This window comes from Prionailurus bengalensis, chromosome B3 (genome assembly GCF_016509475.1).
Source record: "Prionailurus bengalensis isolate Pbe53 chromosome B3, Fcat_Pben_1.1_paternal_pri, whole genome shotgun sequence".
Lineage (NCBI taxonomy): Eukaryota > Metazoa > Chordata > Mammalia > Carnivora > Felidae > Prionailurus > Prionailurus bengalensis.
Genome location: NC_057355.1, coordinates 143,040,251 through 143,054,621, shown reverse-complemented (window position 1 = coordinate 143,054,621; position 14,371 = coordinate 143,040,251). Strand labels below are relative to the sequence as shown.

The window sequence follows — 14,371 nt, the reverse complement described above, 5'->3', positions numbered from 1 at the left end:
GCCGGTCCCACAGATGAGCGCACAGACGCAGCTGTGGCAGGATGGCAACTGCTACTGGGGGAGGCCCGTGGCGCCATCTCGGCACACGAAGAGGGGTTCAACTTCAGGGCCAGTTCAGAGAAGACGTCCTCGGGGACGTGCCCACGGTGCCGGGACAGTGACAGAGAGCAGGAGTCAAGTTTGGTGAAGGAGGGAGAAGAGGACGGGGAGTGCCGGAGAGGCACCGGAGAGGTGCAAGGAGCCACCAGGTCTGCGGGAACCGGGCCTGCGCACTGGGGGGCCAGCCTGCTCGGGAGGGACGGGAAGGGGGGACACGTGACGAGGTCAGCTGCGCATCAGCAACGTGGAGGGTGGACCAGAGTGGGGCGGGGTCCCGGAGGGGGTCGAGGTGACAGGGGGTGCTAGAAGCCAGCATTTGCACCAGTGGGGGCTCCCGTCACTGGGGCAGGGGCCGGGGCTCGGTTTTCTCATCAGTAAGCCAGGGGGACACACGCCTGCTTACTTCACGGGGCGTCTGAGAGAAGTTAGCAGAACGAGGGACATGGAAACACTCTATTGAAGTCCTGGGCTTACTAATCAACACTGTCACTCTTCAGCGAATCTTCTGCTGTCCTGTGCCGAGTTCCACTCAACCGCTGGGATAACACTGCATCTCTGGAGGGCTTCTGACTCCCGGGGCAGGCGGGGCCCTCCTCCGTGTGTCTTTATATCTCACACTAACTTGGCCACCACGTGTGCACTGGGATGATCCGGGGTCCTTGGCCGGACACTGGGCTCCCTGGGGCAGGGGCGGCATCTGCCTTGTCCGTCCCTGCGTGTCCCTAGCCCTCAGCACGGTGCCGGAGACAAGGCCCGTGGCCGCTGAGTGTCTGCTCAGCCAGTGAGTGGTCGGGGGCAAGGGCCGGGCCAGGCTGGGCTACTCCCCTTTCCCCAGCTCTGTTGTCTTTCACCGGGCGTGACCGTGACACGTGGAGATGGACGCAACCAGAAGCTCTTCACACCCGAGGCGCCCCGGGAAGGGCGGGGTGTGGCAGGGGGCGGGGAGCGGTTCCCAGAGGGGTTCTCACCTGTGGCTGAGGTTCTTCTCTCTAGAGACTCCTGACGCTGTTGCTGGTGCTGGGTCTGCTCCATCACTTGTCTGAAAGACAACAATGGCAGAGCGGGTCTGACCTCGCGATGCCGAGAACAACGTGGCTCTGTGTGCGGGAGCCCAGGCTGCAGAGTCGGGTTCCGTTGGCATTCCCTGAGAGCCCCGGGCTGGGGGCCCTGGCAGCGAGCTTGCCTCGTCCGCCCTGGCCCTGACGGCCGGGCGTGCTGCCCTCACTTCAGGGAGGTGGGGCACGTGACTGGTTCCAGGTCCCCAAACAGGCGAGTGCCAGCAGGCCCCCTCGAACAGTCCCAGGCACACCTGGACGGGGCTCGGGCGGCCATCCGGCTGAGTGACCGAGCTTTTCCCCAAGCAGGACATGCCCATCTGGCTTTGGGGGCCCTGGGGCCGCAGCAGACCTGACCTCAGGGTCGTTCATTCTCAGGACACCCGACTACGTTCCCCGGAACGAGTTTCAGGCGTCGCCGGTTGCCAGGAGAAGCGGACGCGAAGGCTGCCTGTCCTCATTCTTCCTACCACAGAGCCAGCCGCAGGCCAGGCTTCCATCAGAGAGCCATCTGGTACGCTCAGTGCACTGCTCTGTGTGCCTCGGCGGGAACTGACCTCCTAGCTCCCGAAGGCAGAGCGGCCTCGGGTGCTCGTAAAGGCGGGTCGAGTGAGGACACTGGCCCACAAATAGGTCCTCAGAATCCGGGACTGAGGTGCTGGGGCAGACCGGGGACAGCAGCAAGGCTTCAAGTCGGCGCGAGCCAGCTCCACTTAGCTCTGCCCACGAAACACGGGGTCGGGGGATGCTCTCACACCTCCTCCGGGCTCAGCGGGAGAGGGCACCGGAGGCACGCGGTGGTCTGGCCGTGGGCGGGGGAGGCGGGGAGGGCGGCCGGCAGGGCGGGAGGGTGCTGGCCTGGCGTCCGCAGGCACCCTCGGTCTGCGGTGAGCTGGTGCCGGTCCGGGGCCGGCCCCGCGCCTGGCCCGTGGCCGCTGCCCAGTAAGCGCTTTGCGAAGCAACGAGTACACGGGCTCGTCCAGCGGCTGGCGCACAGCACCTCCTCCGGAGGGGACCGCTAGCGGGACGGGCCCTTCTGGCTCCTGCTCTGGGAGCACGGCTCTGTGACCGCGGGTAGGTCACTCCCCTTTCTTGGGCCTCTTCTCCGCAAGGTAAGCACGAGGGCACGTGCTCTCGGGGGCTCCGGTGAGGACGACAACGTGTGAGCCCAACGAGATGGCGGAAAAGACCCTGCTGGTAGGAGAGGCTGGGAGAGCTCCGGCCGTGTCTGCATCAGCGTCTCTACCAAACTGCGGCGGCGTCACCCGGAAGAAGCTCCAACCTTCCCAGCAGGATCCATAGGCTCAGAAGCCCTTGGCAAAAGGGAGGCTTTTGGAAGTACTTAAAAATCAGGTGTGGGCTTCAGACCCTGTTTGTGAGCGAACAGAAGGCTCCTGTGCTCGGAATGCCCACCGCACGTCTGGCCCCACGTGTCACCTCTCCCCTGGCCTCCCTTCGTGTGAGGTGACCAGCAGGAGCAGGGTCCCCTGCTCTGTGGCCTGGGTTGACTCCTGCAGTTCACAGAGGGGCCTGCAGGGGATGCTCCGGCCCACGGACAGCAGACTGCAGGCGGCCTCGCAAAGGAACTCTGGACTCGGCTGGTGGGTCAGGGGAACGCAGGGTGGTGTTTAACCAGTTCTCAGGGATCTGTTTGGACTCATCTGTCCCGAACAGTCATCCCTGGGCCCGGTGGGGCTCACGCACGCCCCTCTTGGGGTGGAGGCGGCCAGGGTACCCGGCAGAGCTGGGACCACGCTGGCTGTCAGTCCTGGTTCCACCTCTAACTGCTCATGACTTTGGGCAAGTCCTTTCCACTCTCAGCTTCAGCGGGCTCGTGTGAGAACAGTACCAGCAACAGGAACCCCGGAGGGTCAGCGTGAGGGGTAAACGAGGCAAAGCCTGTAAAAGCCTTTCATAAACTGCAACACGCTCTATCCTGAGAGGCCAGGAGACAGGCCCAGGGAACTGAGAGACGAATGGGAACTGATAAAAGGAGCCTCCCCCGCCTGTAGGCAGTCTAGAAGCACACTGCCATCTTTACCTCATTTCATGGAGGTGAGCAGAGCAAGGATTATCACTGTTCTCTTCCAGTGGGAGACTGAAGTCTAGAGCAGGAACTTGCCCAGGGTTACAAAGTACACCGTTGGGGCCAGAAGGCACCCAGAGGTTATGGAGTTGTGGCCCTCGCTCCCTAGAGTGGGTGACAGGCTAGAGGAAGACAGGCCCCGGAGACCCTCACAGCTCCCCGACTCCCGGCCCAGGGTTCCATGTGAGTCTGGCTGCAGGCCCACCCCCACCCCAAGAACCTCAGCACAGCCTGGCTCCAAGCCTATCAGAGGGGCAGAGCCCCTGGCCCCGCCTTCCCTGGCGACGTGACCTGGGGAGGCTGCTCCCTCCTTGGCCACCGCGGTCTCTTCTATAACTTCAGGACAACGGCACTGGCCCTTCCTCCCTGTCTGAGCACTTCAGAAGCTCCTTGGAGGAGTTGGGGGTCACCTTACGGCCCATACTCCACGGACTGGCAAACGGCAACAACACAGCCCTGGTCAAGCTGTCGAAAAGCTGTGATCCCCAAGGGCGCTCATGGCCTTTGTCCACCTTAATCTCAGGTGGGAGGGGAGGGGGCAGGGGATTAAGATCCTCCTGAAAGGCTGTGGCACCCGCCCGAGGCCACAGGAGGGTCGCGTCCGCCCGTCTCCAGCAGGGTGGCCTCGGCCGCGTTACTGCACCCTCCCCAACATCACAGCTATCCCTACACATGTGGGAGGGCTGAGTTCAGTCCCAGGAACGCACCTAGGATGCCGCAGACCGGCCGTCCCCATGAGGCCACACGTTCCCTTCCTCGCTCTGGCCAAGCAGCCACAAACGTGCTCCCTCTTCCCTCTGGTCAAGCCTGTCCACCTCCCCCTGCCCCGCCCCCCGCCCCAGTGTGTGTCTCTGGGGTCCTGGCCCTGCCGGGCAGGGGGTTACCTTCTCTGGATGTCCATCTCGTCAGGAGAGGGGCCATTCTGCACCTGACGCTGGGTGGAGGGGCCTGCGGGGCAGAGAAGCACAGTGGTTAGTGGGTAGAAAGGCCCCGGCAGACCAACCCGCAACGCTCCCCGTCTCTGCTCCCCCTGGCCTGCAGGAGACCCCCTGACCTCTCAACAGGTACACCACCATCCCTATCCTGTCCCCCTCAATCGCCTCTCTGCCCGTCTCGGCGCTCTTCTCTCGGAGCCAGCGAACGGGACCGCGTTGCTCACACGGCCGAGACGGCCCTTCAGCTGCAGAGACCCCCTCCTTCCCTCTCAAGCTGTGTTTGCTGCAACCTCATGTCCCTCCGTGGTTCCAGCCTCTGCACGTCCTACAAAGCCGTTCCAACCCAAATCACCAGTGTGCTCGGCATCGCCAAAACCCAAAGGAGGCATTCCATCCCGCCCCCTTCTCTCTGGCCCGCCCTTTGGGCACAGGAATGGCCCTGGCGGCGGGTTAAGCGTCAGAGCCAGGGATTTCGCACCTGGTCTGGAGGCGCCACAGCCCGCGCTCCTCACCGCGGCGCGGGGCCCTCCTGCCTGCATCTAGGAGCCTGCGGCTGTGGGTGGGAAGGAGACAGCGAGGCCCAGATGGCAGAGGCTGTCACTGAGCGACCGCGAAGCCTTCCGGGCCACACCCTCGCCCTGGACCCTGAAGGCAGGGCCCAGGGCAGTCCAGGTCGGCTGCCTGTGCCCTATGTTCGGGTGGGGGCTGGTGCGGTACCACATTTACAAGAAAAGGCAGGCTTCTGCCCCAACCTGAGAAAGAGCTGATTGTTCCTGGTCTTTGCCAGCTCAGGTGTCACTGGGGAGCTGCACAGTCAGTGACAGGGCAGAGAATCTGGGCAAGTGGGTCTCACACTTCACTGACGGCACAGGGAAGGGGTTTGTCTCCTCCCGGGGATAAAGTGGCAGTGACGCTCAGCCCACAGCAAACTCCATGACATACAGAAGGTTCTCCCACAGGCGCTTCAAGCCGCTGAGGGATTAGCAGGTTGTCCCCCGGATCAGGGGCACGGCGGGACAGAGAGCAACAGAATCTCAAAGCTGAAACAGATCGTCCGATTCCAGGGCAGCCTCCTGCCCGGCCCAGGAGTGTCCTGTGTGCCTCCCAGGCAGGTAGCTACCGGAGCCCCTACCTCCCACGAGACCACGTGCTCTCTCTTACACCGAGGTCTCAAGCCTGCCCGCCCTCGGAGGCCCTGTCTCCGCCATCAGGAGGGACACAGCATGGGTGGAGTCTTTCCACGCCCAGAGTGAGCCTCCGCGTCCGGCTGTTTCTGGACCTTGCCGTCCTGGGCCCCGGGATCCGTTCCGGTCAAGTTTTCGGTGAGCCTTGCCTGGCTGGTGTCCTGGCTCCGGTGTGAATGTTTCAGCCGGGGAAGGAGGAGGACCCGGGTGGTGGGCGGTGGGCCCGCTGCTTGGTGGGAGGAGATGGCCTTGTGGGAAAATGCCTCCCTGGGTGGACCCGGCCGGCCCCGCCCCCGCTCATTGGTGCCTTGGCTGCCGTCAGACGGCGGCCAGGAGACGGTGCCTGCACACTTTTACAGACGCGACCTTCGCAAGGATCTGGTGTGGCGGCCTGGCACCCGACGGGCGCGAAACCAACGCTAGTTTTCTTTCCCTGTCTCTAAACGCATGTTTAAAATTAATTAATTAGCATGTAATTGTGCTCTTTTTTAAAAGTCGGTTTTTCTGGCTATAAACAGCACGTGATGTGTGTTCGGTGCGCGCATCAGAACAATTAAAACAAATTACAGGACGAATCCTCGCCGGGGATCTTCTCTCTACTACTGGGCGAGGCCCAGGTCTTGGGGCCGCTCCCTCCTCATGCTCAGGACCAGGAACACAGTGCCGCGTGCGCGGTGCAGGCACTTTCCCGATTCAGTGAGAACTCCTCCCCACTCTCGCGGCCCTGGCAGGCAGCCCCCGCGAGGACCCGTGACAGGCAAGGGCGTGGCCCGGCAAGGGGAAGTGACCCGCTCAGGGTCTCACAGACAGCAGGTGGCGGAGCCAGATTCAGACAGCCTGCGAAAGGCCACTGTCTTTCTTCTGTTCAGTCACTCGTGGGGTCAGATGGAGACCCGCTTAAGAGCGGAGAATGAGGGTGGCAGGTGGCACGCCACCAGCAGAGCCATAGGGAAGGGGCTGCGTTCCCCCAGACTGGACAGGTGTCCCCCGACCCCGACCCAGAGGCTCCGTGCCTCTACCCACTCGCCCTGGCTGAGGCACGAGGGATTCAAAACACCTCAGCTCCTGGTTCTGGGAATCAGGCCTGAGCTGCTCAGCCGCTGGCTGGACTTCTGGAAAACTGGCCCCTGCCTCGCTCCAGGGCCCGGACTCTGCTGCTGAGCCCATGTCTGACTCTGGAGTCGCCCTTCTTCCAGGGCTGAGCCCCTGTCCTGGAGACCCTGTCTGTCACCTGGTCTGAAGACTGGAGAGCCAGGCCCCACCCTGGCGCTGAGGTCGCGGGATGCCCTGGGCTCTGCCAGTCGCTCAGAGGTCTCTTCATCTGGTGGCCTGGTCTGGCCTCGGTCACTAGGAACATTTGTCAGGACCCCAGGAGGCAGCCGACAGCCTGCACAGTGGTCCGTGGTGGTCCTGTGCTGGGGTCCCTCATTCTGCCTGCTGGGCTGGACTTCCTCCTAACGCCCTCAGCCAGCCTGTCCCTCCAGAGGGTGCAGGACATCCGTCAGGAGCCTGGCTGCTCCCAGGGGACCCTGGTCCCCGCACTGCAGACAGCTTTCAAAACAGCTGGAATTCTAGTCACGACAGAGCAGGAAGAGACAATGCTTGGCATAAGACGATGCACAAGACCTTCCACTCTTCCCAAACTAAGAAAACGTTAGTCTCTTTCGAGCTATGAGGATCCTTAACACCAGCAAGCACGGTCCCTTCGTCTCAGAGGTGGGGGCCGGGGCCCGGGGCCCGGGGCCCGGGGCCCAGGGCCCGGGGAAGGGCCCACCAGCGTCACACGGGGTATCTGCAGCAGACGTGAGGCTCTTGCTGTCTCCTGGCCTATCCCACCCACTGGCCCCAGCGGCGGAGGCAGGGAGGAGGGACAGGGAGGAACTCCTTCCGAACTGTGTAAGGCTCCTTGGGAAACCTCCTGGCACAGCGCACGTGCTTCTCCGGGGGAAGCCTCAGGGTGGGAGCCCTGGGGGGCTGTTCATCACCCCCATCTGTCCCGCTGTTCTTTCCAACAAGTCCCCGTGCGGGGGGACTGGAAGCCGAGACGGAGGCGTGCAGAGTCCCCCACACCACGGAGTCACCTCAGGCCAGCCGCACCTCTGCCTTCAGGGTCCAGCTGAGGGGGCAGGTGGAGGCCCGGCCTCCTCCTCCTCCGGCCGCCCGCTTGGAGTCGGTTACAGGGTCTCACTGCAGCCCTGTCACAGATTCTGAGTCCGCCCGCCTCTCCACCCCCGGGGCTGCCTCGGCATCTCTCTGCTGGGCCCGATGCCTCGGTCGGCCGACAGGACCCTCGGCTCCGCTGTCTCCCTGTGCTTCCTGCCCCTCTTCCACGTTGATGTCACAGCCTCTGCGGTCTGTGGAGAACACAAGCCTGATCCTCAGGGGCCCGGCCCCGCAGCCGCTGCTCCTGTCCCCGCCTCCGCAGCAGCCCTTTGGCACCTGCTCCCTAAGTCTGACCACGTGCCGTGCTCCCCACCTCTCTGTCCTGTGCGGGGTACTGTCCGCAAGGCTCAACTCCACGGTCGCCTCTTCCAGGAAGCCTTCCCACATCCTCTCACGCTCCTTGCCGCTCGACCCGCAAGGGCCTCTGTCTCAACTTTCTCACTGACGCTTTGTGAGCAGTCTTCTCCTCCCTGTGAAGTCTTGAGTTTCTCGAAGGCAGAGACCACGTCCCTTCCTCGTCACTGTGTGTGCAGCGCCCGGCTCACGCCGGACGCCGGGGATATTTGGCTGACTTGAGTCGGGACGGTTAGAGGGAACTGGCGACCGCCAGCCCGGCAGGGAGAAGCACAGGAAGGGACGGGGCTGACCTCGCTGAGATACAAAGAAAAGCACTGAAGAGGTAAGCCACAGAAACACAAGCGATCCCCCAGTTCAGGCTTGTTCAGAGAGCAGGCCGACCGGGGGACGGTTCCCGGCCAGCACCAGGACCCCACTGCTGGCCGGACGCCTGGGGGCAAGCCTCAGAGACAGACAGCCTGCCCCAGCCTCTCACAGGCCATTCTGTTCGACGTGCGCCTCGGCTCTGCACGCAGCTGCGCGCGGACTCGCGGTCACCTTCTGCCGTCGCGCGGCGCCCCTCTGCACACGTACGGCAGACACTCGTTCGGGGAGATCACGTTCAACGGCCCCCTCCCCACAGGTACCGACTTGGGCGGGCCGGCGGGTGAGGCGGCCCAGGGTCGGCAGGGAGGAGGCCTGGCCAGAGCTCTGCCCCGCACGCGGGAGCCGGGCCTCGTCACCTATAATATGAGAATCAGCACGAAGCCTAAAGCCTCACACGGCCGCTGTGCGGAAGAGACGCGACGCTCGGAGAAGCCCCCGGTAAACCACAAAGGCCTGCGCAACATGCGCTTTTGTTAGCGTTTTAACGCAGACGGTCTGGGCGGCCTCTCCATGGAGCCCAAACGTCTCACCGATCACCGACCTGCCTGCGTCCTGTGCGCTCGCACGGCCCTTTACCCCAGTCGGGCTGCTGCTGCCCTCAGGAAGGCGCCTCACAGTCCACTTACAGAGCGCCGCTGCCTTCGCTGCTGCCGCCCGGCTGGGCCCACCACGGCCCCGCAGAAGGCGTTGCTGGTGTCTCTGGGAGGTGAGGGGGCTCGCCAAGGCCAGGGGGCTCCCCACGACGGCCCCGGTGTCAGAGCTCGTTGCATGTGGGAGGTGGCCTGGGGCGCCCACCAAGTCAACCCTCACCCTCCCTCGCTCGCCTCCGACAGGTTTTGCCGAAGTGAAAACAAAGACCCTACGGGCCTCGCAGACGAGCAGGAGGGAGGAAAACATGAGGTGGGGTGACACAGGTGCCCGAGCACGACCGGCGTGTGGGCCCCGGGGCCGGCACGAGAGCTTGCAGCGGGGGGCAGGCCAGGGCAGGGGGCCTCCCGTCTGAACACCCAGAGAGGGACGGGGACAGAGGGCGCGGCCCACGCCGACACTCGCCTCCAGGCCCCCGCCGGACGGGGACACTTCCTGGGGAAGGCACTGACTTGCTGCCGTCTGGGAGGCCGCTTTCCAGACGGCTTTAAGTCCCCCCGAACACCTGCTTCTACAGAGCACGGTGCAGACCCGGAGGAGGACCGTTCAGCCCCACGGGTCAGTGAGCCGGGGGAAGACAGGGGAGAAAACAAAACCGGAGCCATGGACTCCAGCCAGGGGCCCACGGGGGAGGGGCGACGCGGAAGCCTGGCCAGAGGGGACAGGGCTGGCTTTCACGCCAGAGGCTGAGAGATCGAGCAGAGAGTCAAAGTGACTGACCCGAGGCACTGAAGTCAGCCGGACCAAAGGGGAAAGTGGGGCCAAGGGGTCTGAGGTCGTCTCTGAGGGACGGCGCCTCTCCCCGTGGCTCCAGGGGGACTTGGGGCCGGCCAGTCCCACTCGGATTCTTGCCCGTGAGCAGGGTGTTAATGATCACCACACCCTTCCCAGGGCTGTTCCGAGGTGGGATGAGACCACGCCTGGCGCTGGTACTCTCTAAAGGCTTCTATACCTTCTGTCTTCGACGTAAAGATCTAACAAGGGCTCCGATGCGAGGTGTGACCATCCTCAGGAAACGGAGGGGGGCAGGGGTGAGCAGCTCAAAGAGGGAAACCCGGTGGCATGACCCGGCTCCAGGAGAATGAACCAGATGTGGCCGATGCCCCACTCGCACCCCCCAGCCTCGCTGCGGGGCCCGGGTCCTGCTCGGCTGCAGGGGCACCTCCTTGTGGCCTCCTTGTGGGGACCCTGCTGGCGCCGAGCTCCCTGTCCACTCCGCCTGTACGTGCCAGGACAGACAGCAAAACGAACCCAGGCCAACAGAGTGGTCTGACTTACTCTCCAAGGACTTAACCGTTTTGTTCTCTGTATTCCCAGCACATAATGTCGTTCTTGGCATACGGTCAACACTCAGCAAATATTTGTTGACTAAACGAACGATTATGCCCCAGGCAGACTGTGTGAAGATCTCTAGCCAAATGTTGAGACTACAGCAGGCGCCACATTCTTAAAGCTCTCATCTCGTGGCTGGAAACAGTCAGTGGCCAAGCCGGGGACTGTGCCCCATAAGCCCTGAAGCAGTACAGCAGGAGAGACACTGCAGGTCGCCAACGGACGTGGCGCTGGGAAAATAGCACAGATGGGATGAGGGAAGAGGGGACCCGAGTTTACTGGGCAGCTACTACGTGCTGCGCACAGGCTCTGTATAGGGTTCTCATCTCACCGCTGCTCTTCCTCCTCGTGGGCTGGAGTCCTGAGGGCCCAGCTCCCAAGGGTCCCCCGTGGGACCAGACAGGCGGTCTTTCACGTGCTGGCCTAGAGGCCTCTGTGCAGCAGACGGTGCTCATGCCCGCTCCAGGCCCCACCCCAGGGAAGATGGCCCAGTCCTCCCGCTACCCCTCATTCCCACTTTCTAGTCCTTCCCCATGCCCGGCTGGCCTCTCCTGGACTGCTCCAGTGTCCACAAATCCCCTTCAGGGTGAACCTGGAGCCAGGACACCCCAGTTCTTGTTGGGGTTCTGCTCTAAGTGGCCAGGTATCCTGGGGAGTCCCTCCCATCCCTGGGCCTCAGTTTCCCATAAAGTGAGAAGGATGGAACCAAGGATCACACAGTTCTAAATCTCTACAATTTAAAAGGACAAAGAAGGAGGGGCCCCGGGTGGCTCAGTTGATTGAACGTCTGACTTCGGCTCAGGTCACGATTCACGGTTCATGAGATCGAGCCCCGCGTCAGGCTCTGTGCTGACAGCTCGGAGCCCGGAGCCTGCTTCGGATTCTGTGTCCCCCCTCTCTCTCTGCCCCTCCCCCCCCCCCGCTCGTGCTCTCTCTCAAAAATAAAGATTAAAGGGGCGCCTGGGTGGCGCAGTCGGTTAAGCGTCCGACTTCAGCCAGGTCACGATCTCGCGGTCTGTGAGTTCGAGCCCCGCGTCGGGCTCTGGGCTGATGGCTCAGAGCCTGGAGCCTGTTTCCGACTCTGTGTCTCCCTCTCTCTCTGCCCCTCCCCCGTTCATGCTCTGTCTCTCTCTGTCCCAAAAATAAATAAACGTTGAAAAAAAAAATTAAAAAAAAAAAAAAAGATTAAAAAAAATAATAAAAGGACAAAGAAGGAAATACCCCAATATGGGGAGGAGACTGTGGGATCGTTTCCCTCTTTTTGAACTTCCAAATAAGGTATGAGTAGATGCACCACCATATAATAAAGAAGCACAGGGCTGAGAGTCCCCAGGGAGGGCACAAGTGCTCCTGTGTGACTCCATCCCCGTAAGTCTGGTGCTGCAAGGCAGACGGGGGGGCCCTACAGCTCCTGGCCCGGGAGCCCACGTTAAATTATACAGCCTGAGGTGGGCAGATAAGCCGAGGCATTGCCGACACCTCCTCCTGAGAGAGGCTGTCCTTCTGCCCGTCCATTAACATTCATGAGGCTCTGGGACGCCAGCCTCCCCTCTCCTCTGGGACAGAAGGGACAGGCTAGGTTTCGAGTTAGCCTCTATAGGAAAGGCATCCCCTGGGTCTCCTGAAAAAGAGGGAACCTGAGATCCCAGGACAAAGGATCTATCACCTGCTCAGTGATGCTTGATGGAATTTCTGGCCGGCGAAGGACAGCTACCTAATCTGCGCTGGGCAGAGTCCCAAGCCCCTCTGAGGCCCCCTCCGCCCCTCTGCCACGTCTCTGGCTGGCTCCTTCTCCCTCTGGAGGGTCCCTGCATTCTGGATTGACTTAGGGCGGACTTTGCAACGGGGGCAGGCCTCCCAGACCAATTCCTTAGCATTCCTCCCCCTCTCGTTTCCAGGCCTCTGCTGCCGAGCAAGCTAGTGTCCGTGTGGGAACGGAGTCTGTGATCCGGGCCTGAGTCCTCAGAGGCGCCTCGCCAAGGCCACACAGGAATTGGTGGCAGAGCTGGGACCAGCGCCCGGGACAAAGGTCTCCTAGCCCAGGGCTCTGGCTGGACAAGCAGCTGTCTCCGCACCTTCGCGCTTAGGAAACCAGGGTGCTGGTGCTGAGCCCCCCGCCTGCGCTCGGCTCAGCAGTAGACAGATCCTGACTGCCACTGCCGTCTCCTGCTTTGACGAGAGACGGTTCAGTCGCTTGCCTGAAGTTACCCCGCGTGAATCTTCCAGCGCCTTTCCTCCCGAGGCCTTACCAATGAATCGGGGCTCAGGGCGGGCTGATGCGTGAGCCCACCTGTGTTGTTTCACTCAGAGCACCAGGGCCAGCTGTCATCCGCTGGACTCCTGTAAGAGACCCTCATTCCTGAGCCCTCCCGTTAGTTACGGTTCAACCGTCACCCCACGGTGACCAACGTCTAGAGCCGTAGCAGAGAGGCCAGCGTCCAAACGGCCCGTAGCCCTGGAAGGTCAGCCCGTGTAGATGCGGGAACCGCGTTTCGGAAAGGCCGCACGGTGAGGAGCACCCGCCTGGAGCCTGCAGAGGACGGGCCTTTGCCCTGTGCCGGCCTGGGTGCCGGCGAGCAGCCCCACCTCCCTGTCCCTGTCCTGGCGCATGGGGCTCCTGAGGCCCGGGGGAAGGGAGGACTTGCTCGCGGGGGGGGGGGGGGAAGCGGGGCTGGGACCCAGGCTCCCAGGGTCCAGGCCGGGACACTGCCAGCCAGCCTGCCTCATCCACTCGGGCTGTGCTCCCCAGGCCACTCACTTCCCAGGTGAAGTAGCCATTTCCTAACAAGCTCGCTTCAGGACAAAGAACCAACCTCGAGAAGAATCTCAAACGGAACGAAGTACGATGAAAATACATTGCGCCTTTACAGCGTGAGTCACAAAGCGCCTTTACGGGATTCTGGTCATTGATCTGCTCAGCTATCCAGGGCGGGACCTATCAGACCTCTCACAGGTGGGGAAACTGAGGCTCAGAAAGGGTGAGCAACCACCCGAGGCCACACGCGCCTCCAGCGACCGGCGCTGCCGGGACAGCAGCCGTCTCCCAAGCCCGGTCTGCATGCAGCTGCTTCTGTCCGTGCTTCGCAAGGCCTCCGTGAAAAACAGCATTTACCCTCTGGTCAGCCACTGGCAGGCGCCTCGTCCCAGGAGAGCTCATGCCCACCACCCCAACAGCTGGGAGCAGGAGGAGGGGCCCGTGAGGAGCAGGGAGGAGCCCCCACGAGGAGAAGGGAAGAGTCCCGGGGAGGAGCTGAGAGGAGCCCCTCGTGAGGAGCGGGGTGGAACCCCCTGCGAGAATGGGGAGGACCCCCCTCAAGAGCAGGGAGGAGAGACCTCCTGTGAGGAGCAGGGAGATCCTCTGTGAGGAGGGGGGAGGAGCCCCCATGAGGAGCGGGGAGGAGCCCCCGTGAGGAGAGGAGAGGAGCCCCCCATGTAGAGTGGGAGGAGCCCCTGTGAGGAGCAGGGAGGAGCCCCTGTGAGCAGAGGAGAGGAGCCCCCTGTGAGGAGCGGGGAGGAACCTCCATGAAGGGGGGAAAGGAGCCCCCCCATGCAGAGTGGGGAGGAGCCCCCGTGAGGAGAGGAGCCCCCCATGCAGAGTGGGAGGAGCCCCTGTGAGGAACAGGGAGGAGCCTCCCATGAGCAGGGAGGAGCCCCCATGAGGAGTGGGGAGGAGCCCCCCATGCACAGCGGGAGGAGCCCTTGTGAGGAGTGGGGAGGAGCCCCCTGTAAGGAGCGGGGAGGAACCCCCATGAAGGGCGGGAAAGGAGCCCCCCATGCAGAGCGGGGAGGAGCCCCCGTGAGGAGCAGGGAGGAGCCCCCGTGAGCAGAGGAGAGGAGCCCCCTGTGAGGAGCGGGGAGGAACCCCCATGAAGGGGGGAAAGGAGCCCCCCCATGCAGAGTGGGGAGGAGCCCCCATGAGGAGAGGAGCCCCCCATGCAGCGCAAGAGGAGCCCCTGTGAGGAGCAGGGAGGAGCCTCCCATGAGGAGCAGGGAGGTGCCCCCATGCAGAGCGGGAGGAGCCCCTGTGAGGAGCAGGGAGGAGCCTCCCATGAGGAGCAGGGAGGTGCCCCCATGCAGAGCGGGAGGAGCCCTTGTGAGGAGTGGGGAGGAGCCCCCTGTAAGGAGCGGGGAGGAACCCCCATGAAG

General features: G+C 63.1%; 1 protein-coding gene across 1 annotated transcript in view; it reads right to left on the bottom strand.

Annotated features, from left to right (window-relative positions):
• The window catches only part of EVL (Enah/Vasp-like), a 152,687-nt gene that overhangs the window by 16,416 nt on the left and 121,900 nt on the right, over positions 1 to 14,371 (bottom strand). Inside the window, 2 exon segments of the mRNA XM_043557010.1 lie at positions 1,068 to 1,138; positions 4,125 to 4,188. Of these exon segments, the coding sequence (XP_043412945.1) occupies positions 1,068 to 1,138; positions 4,125 to 4,188 (135 nt within the window).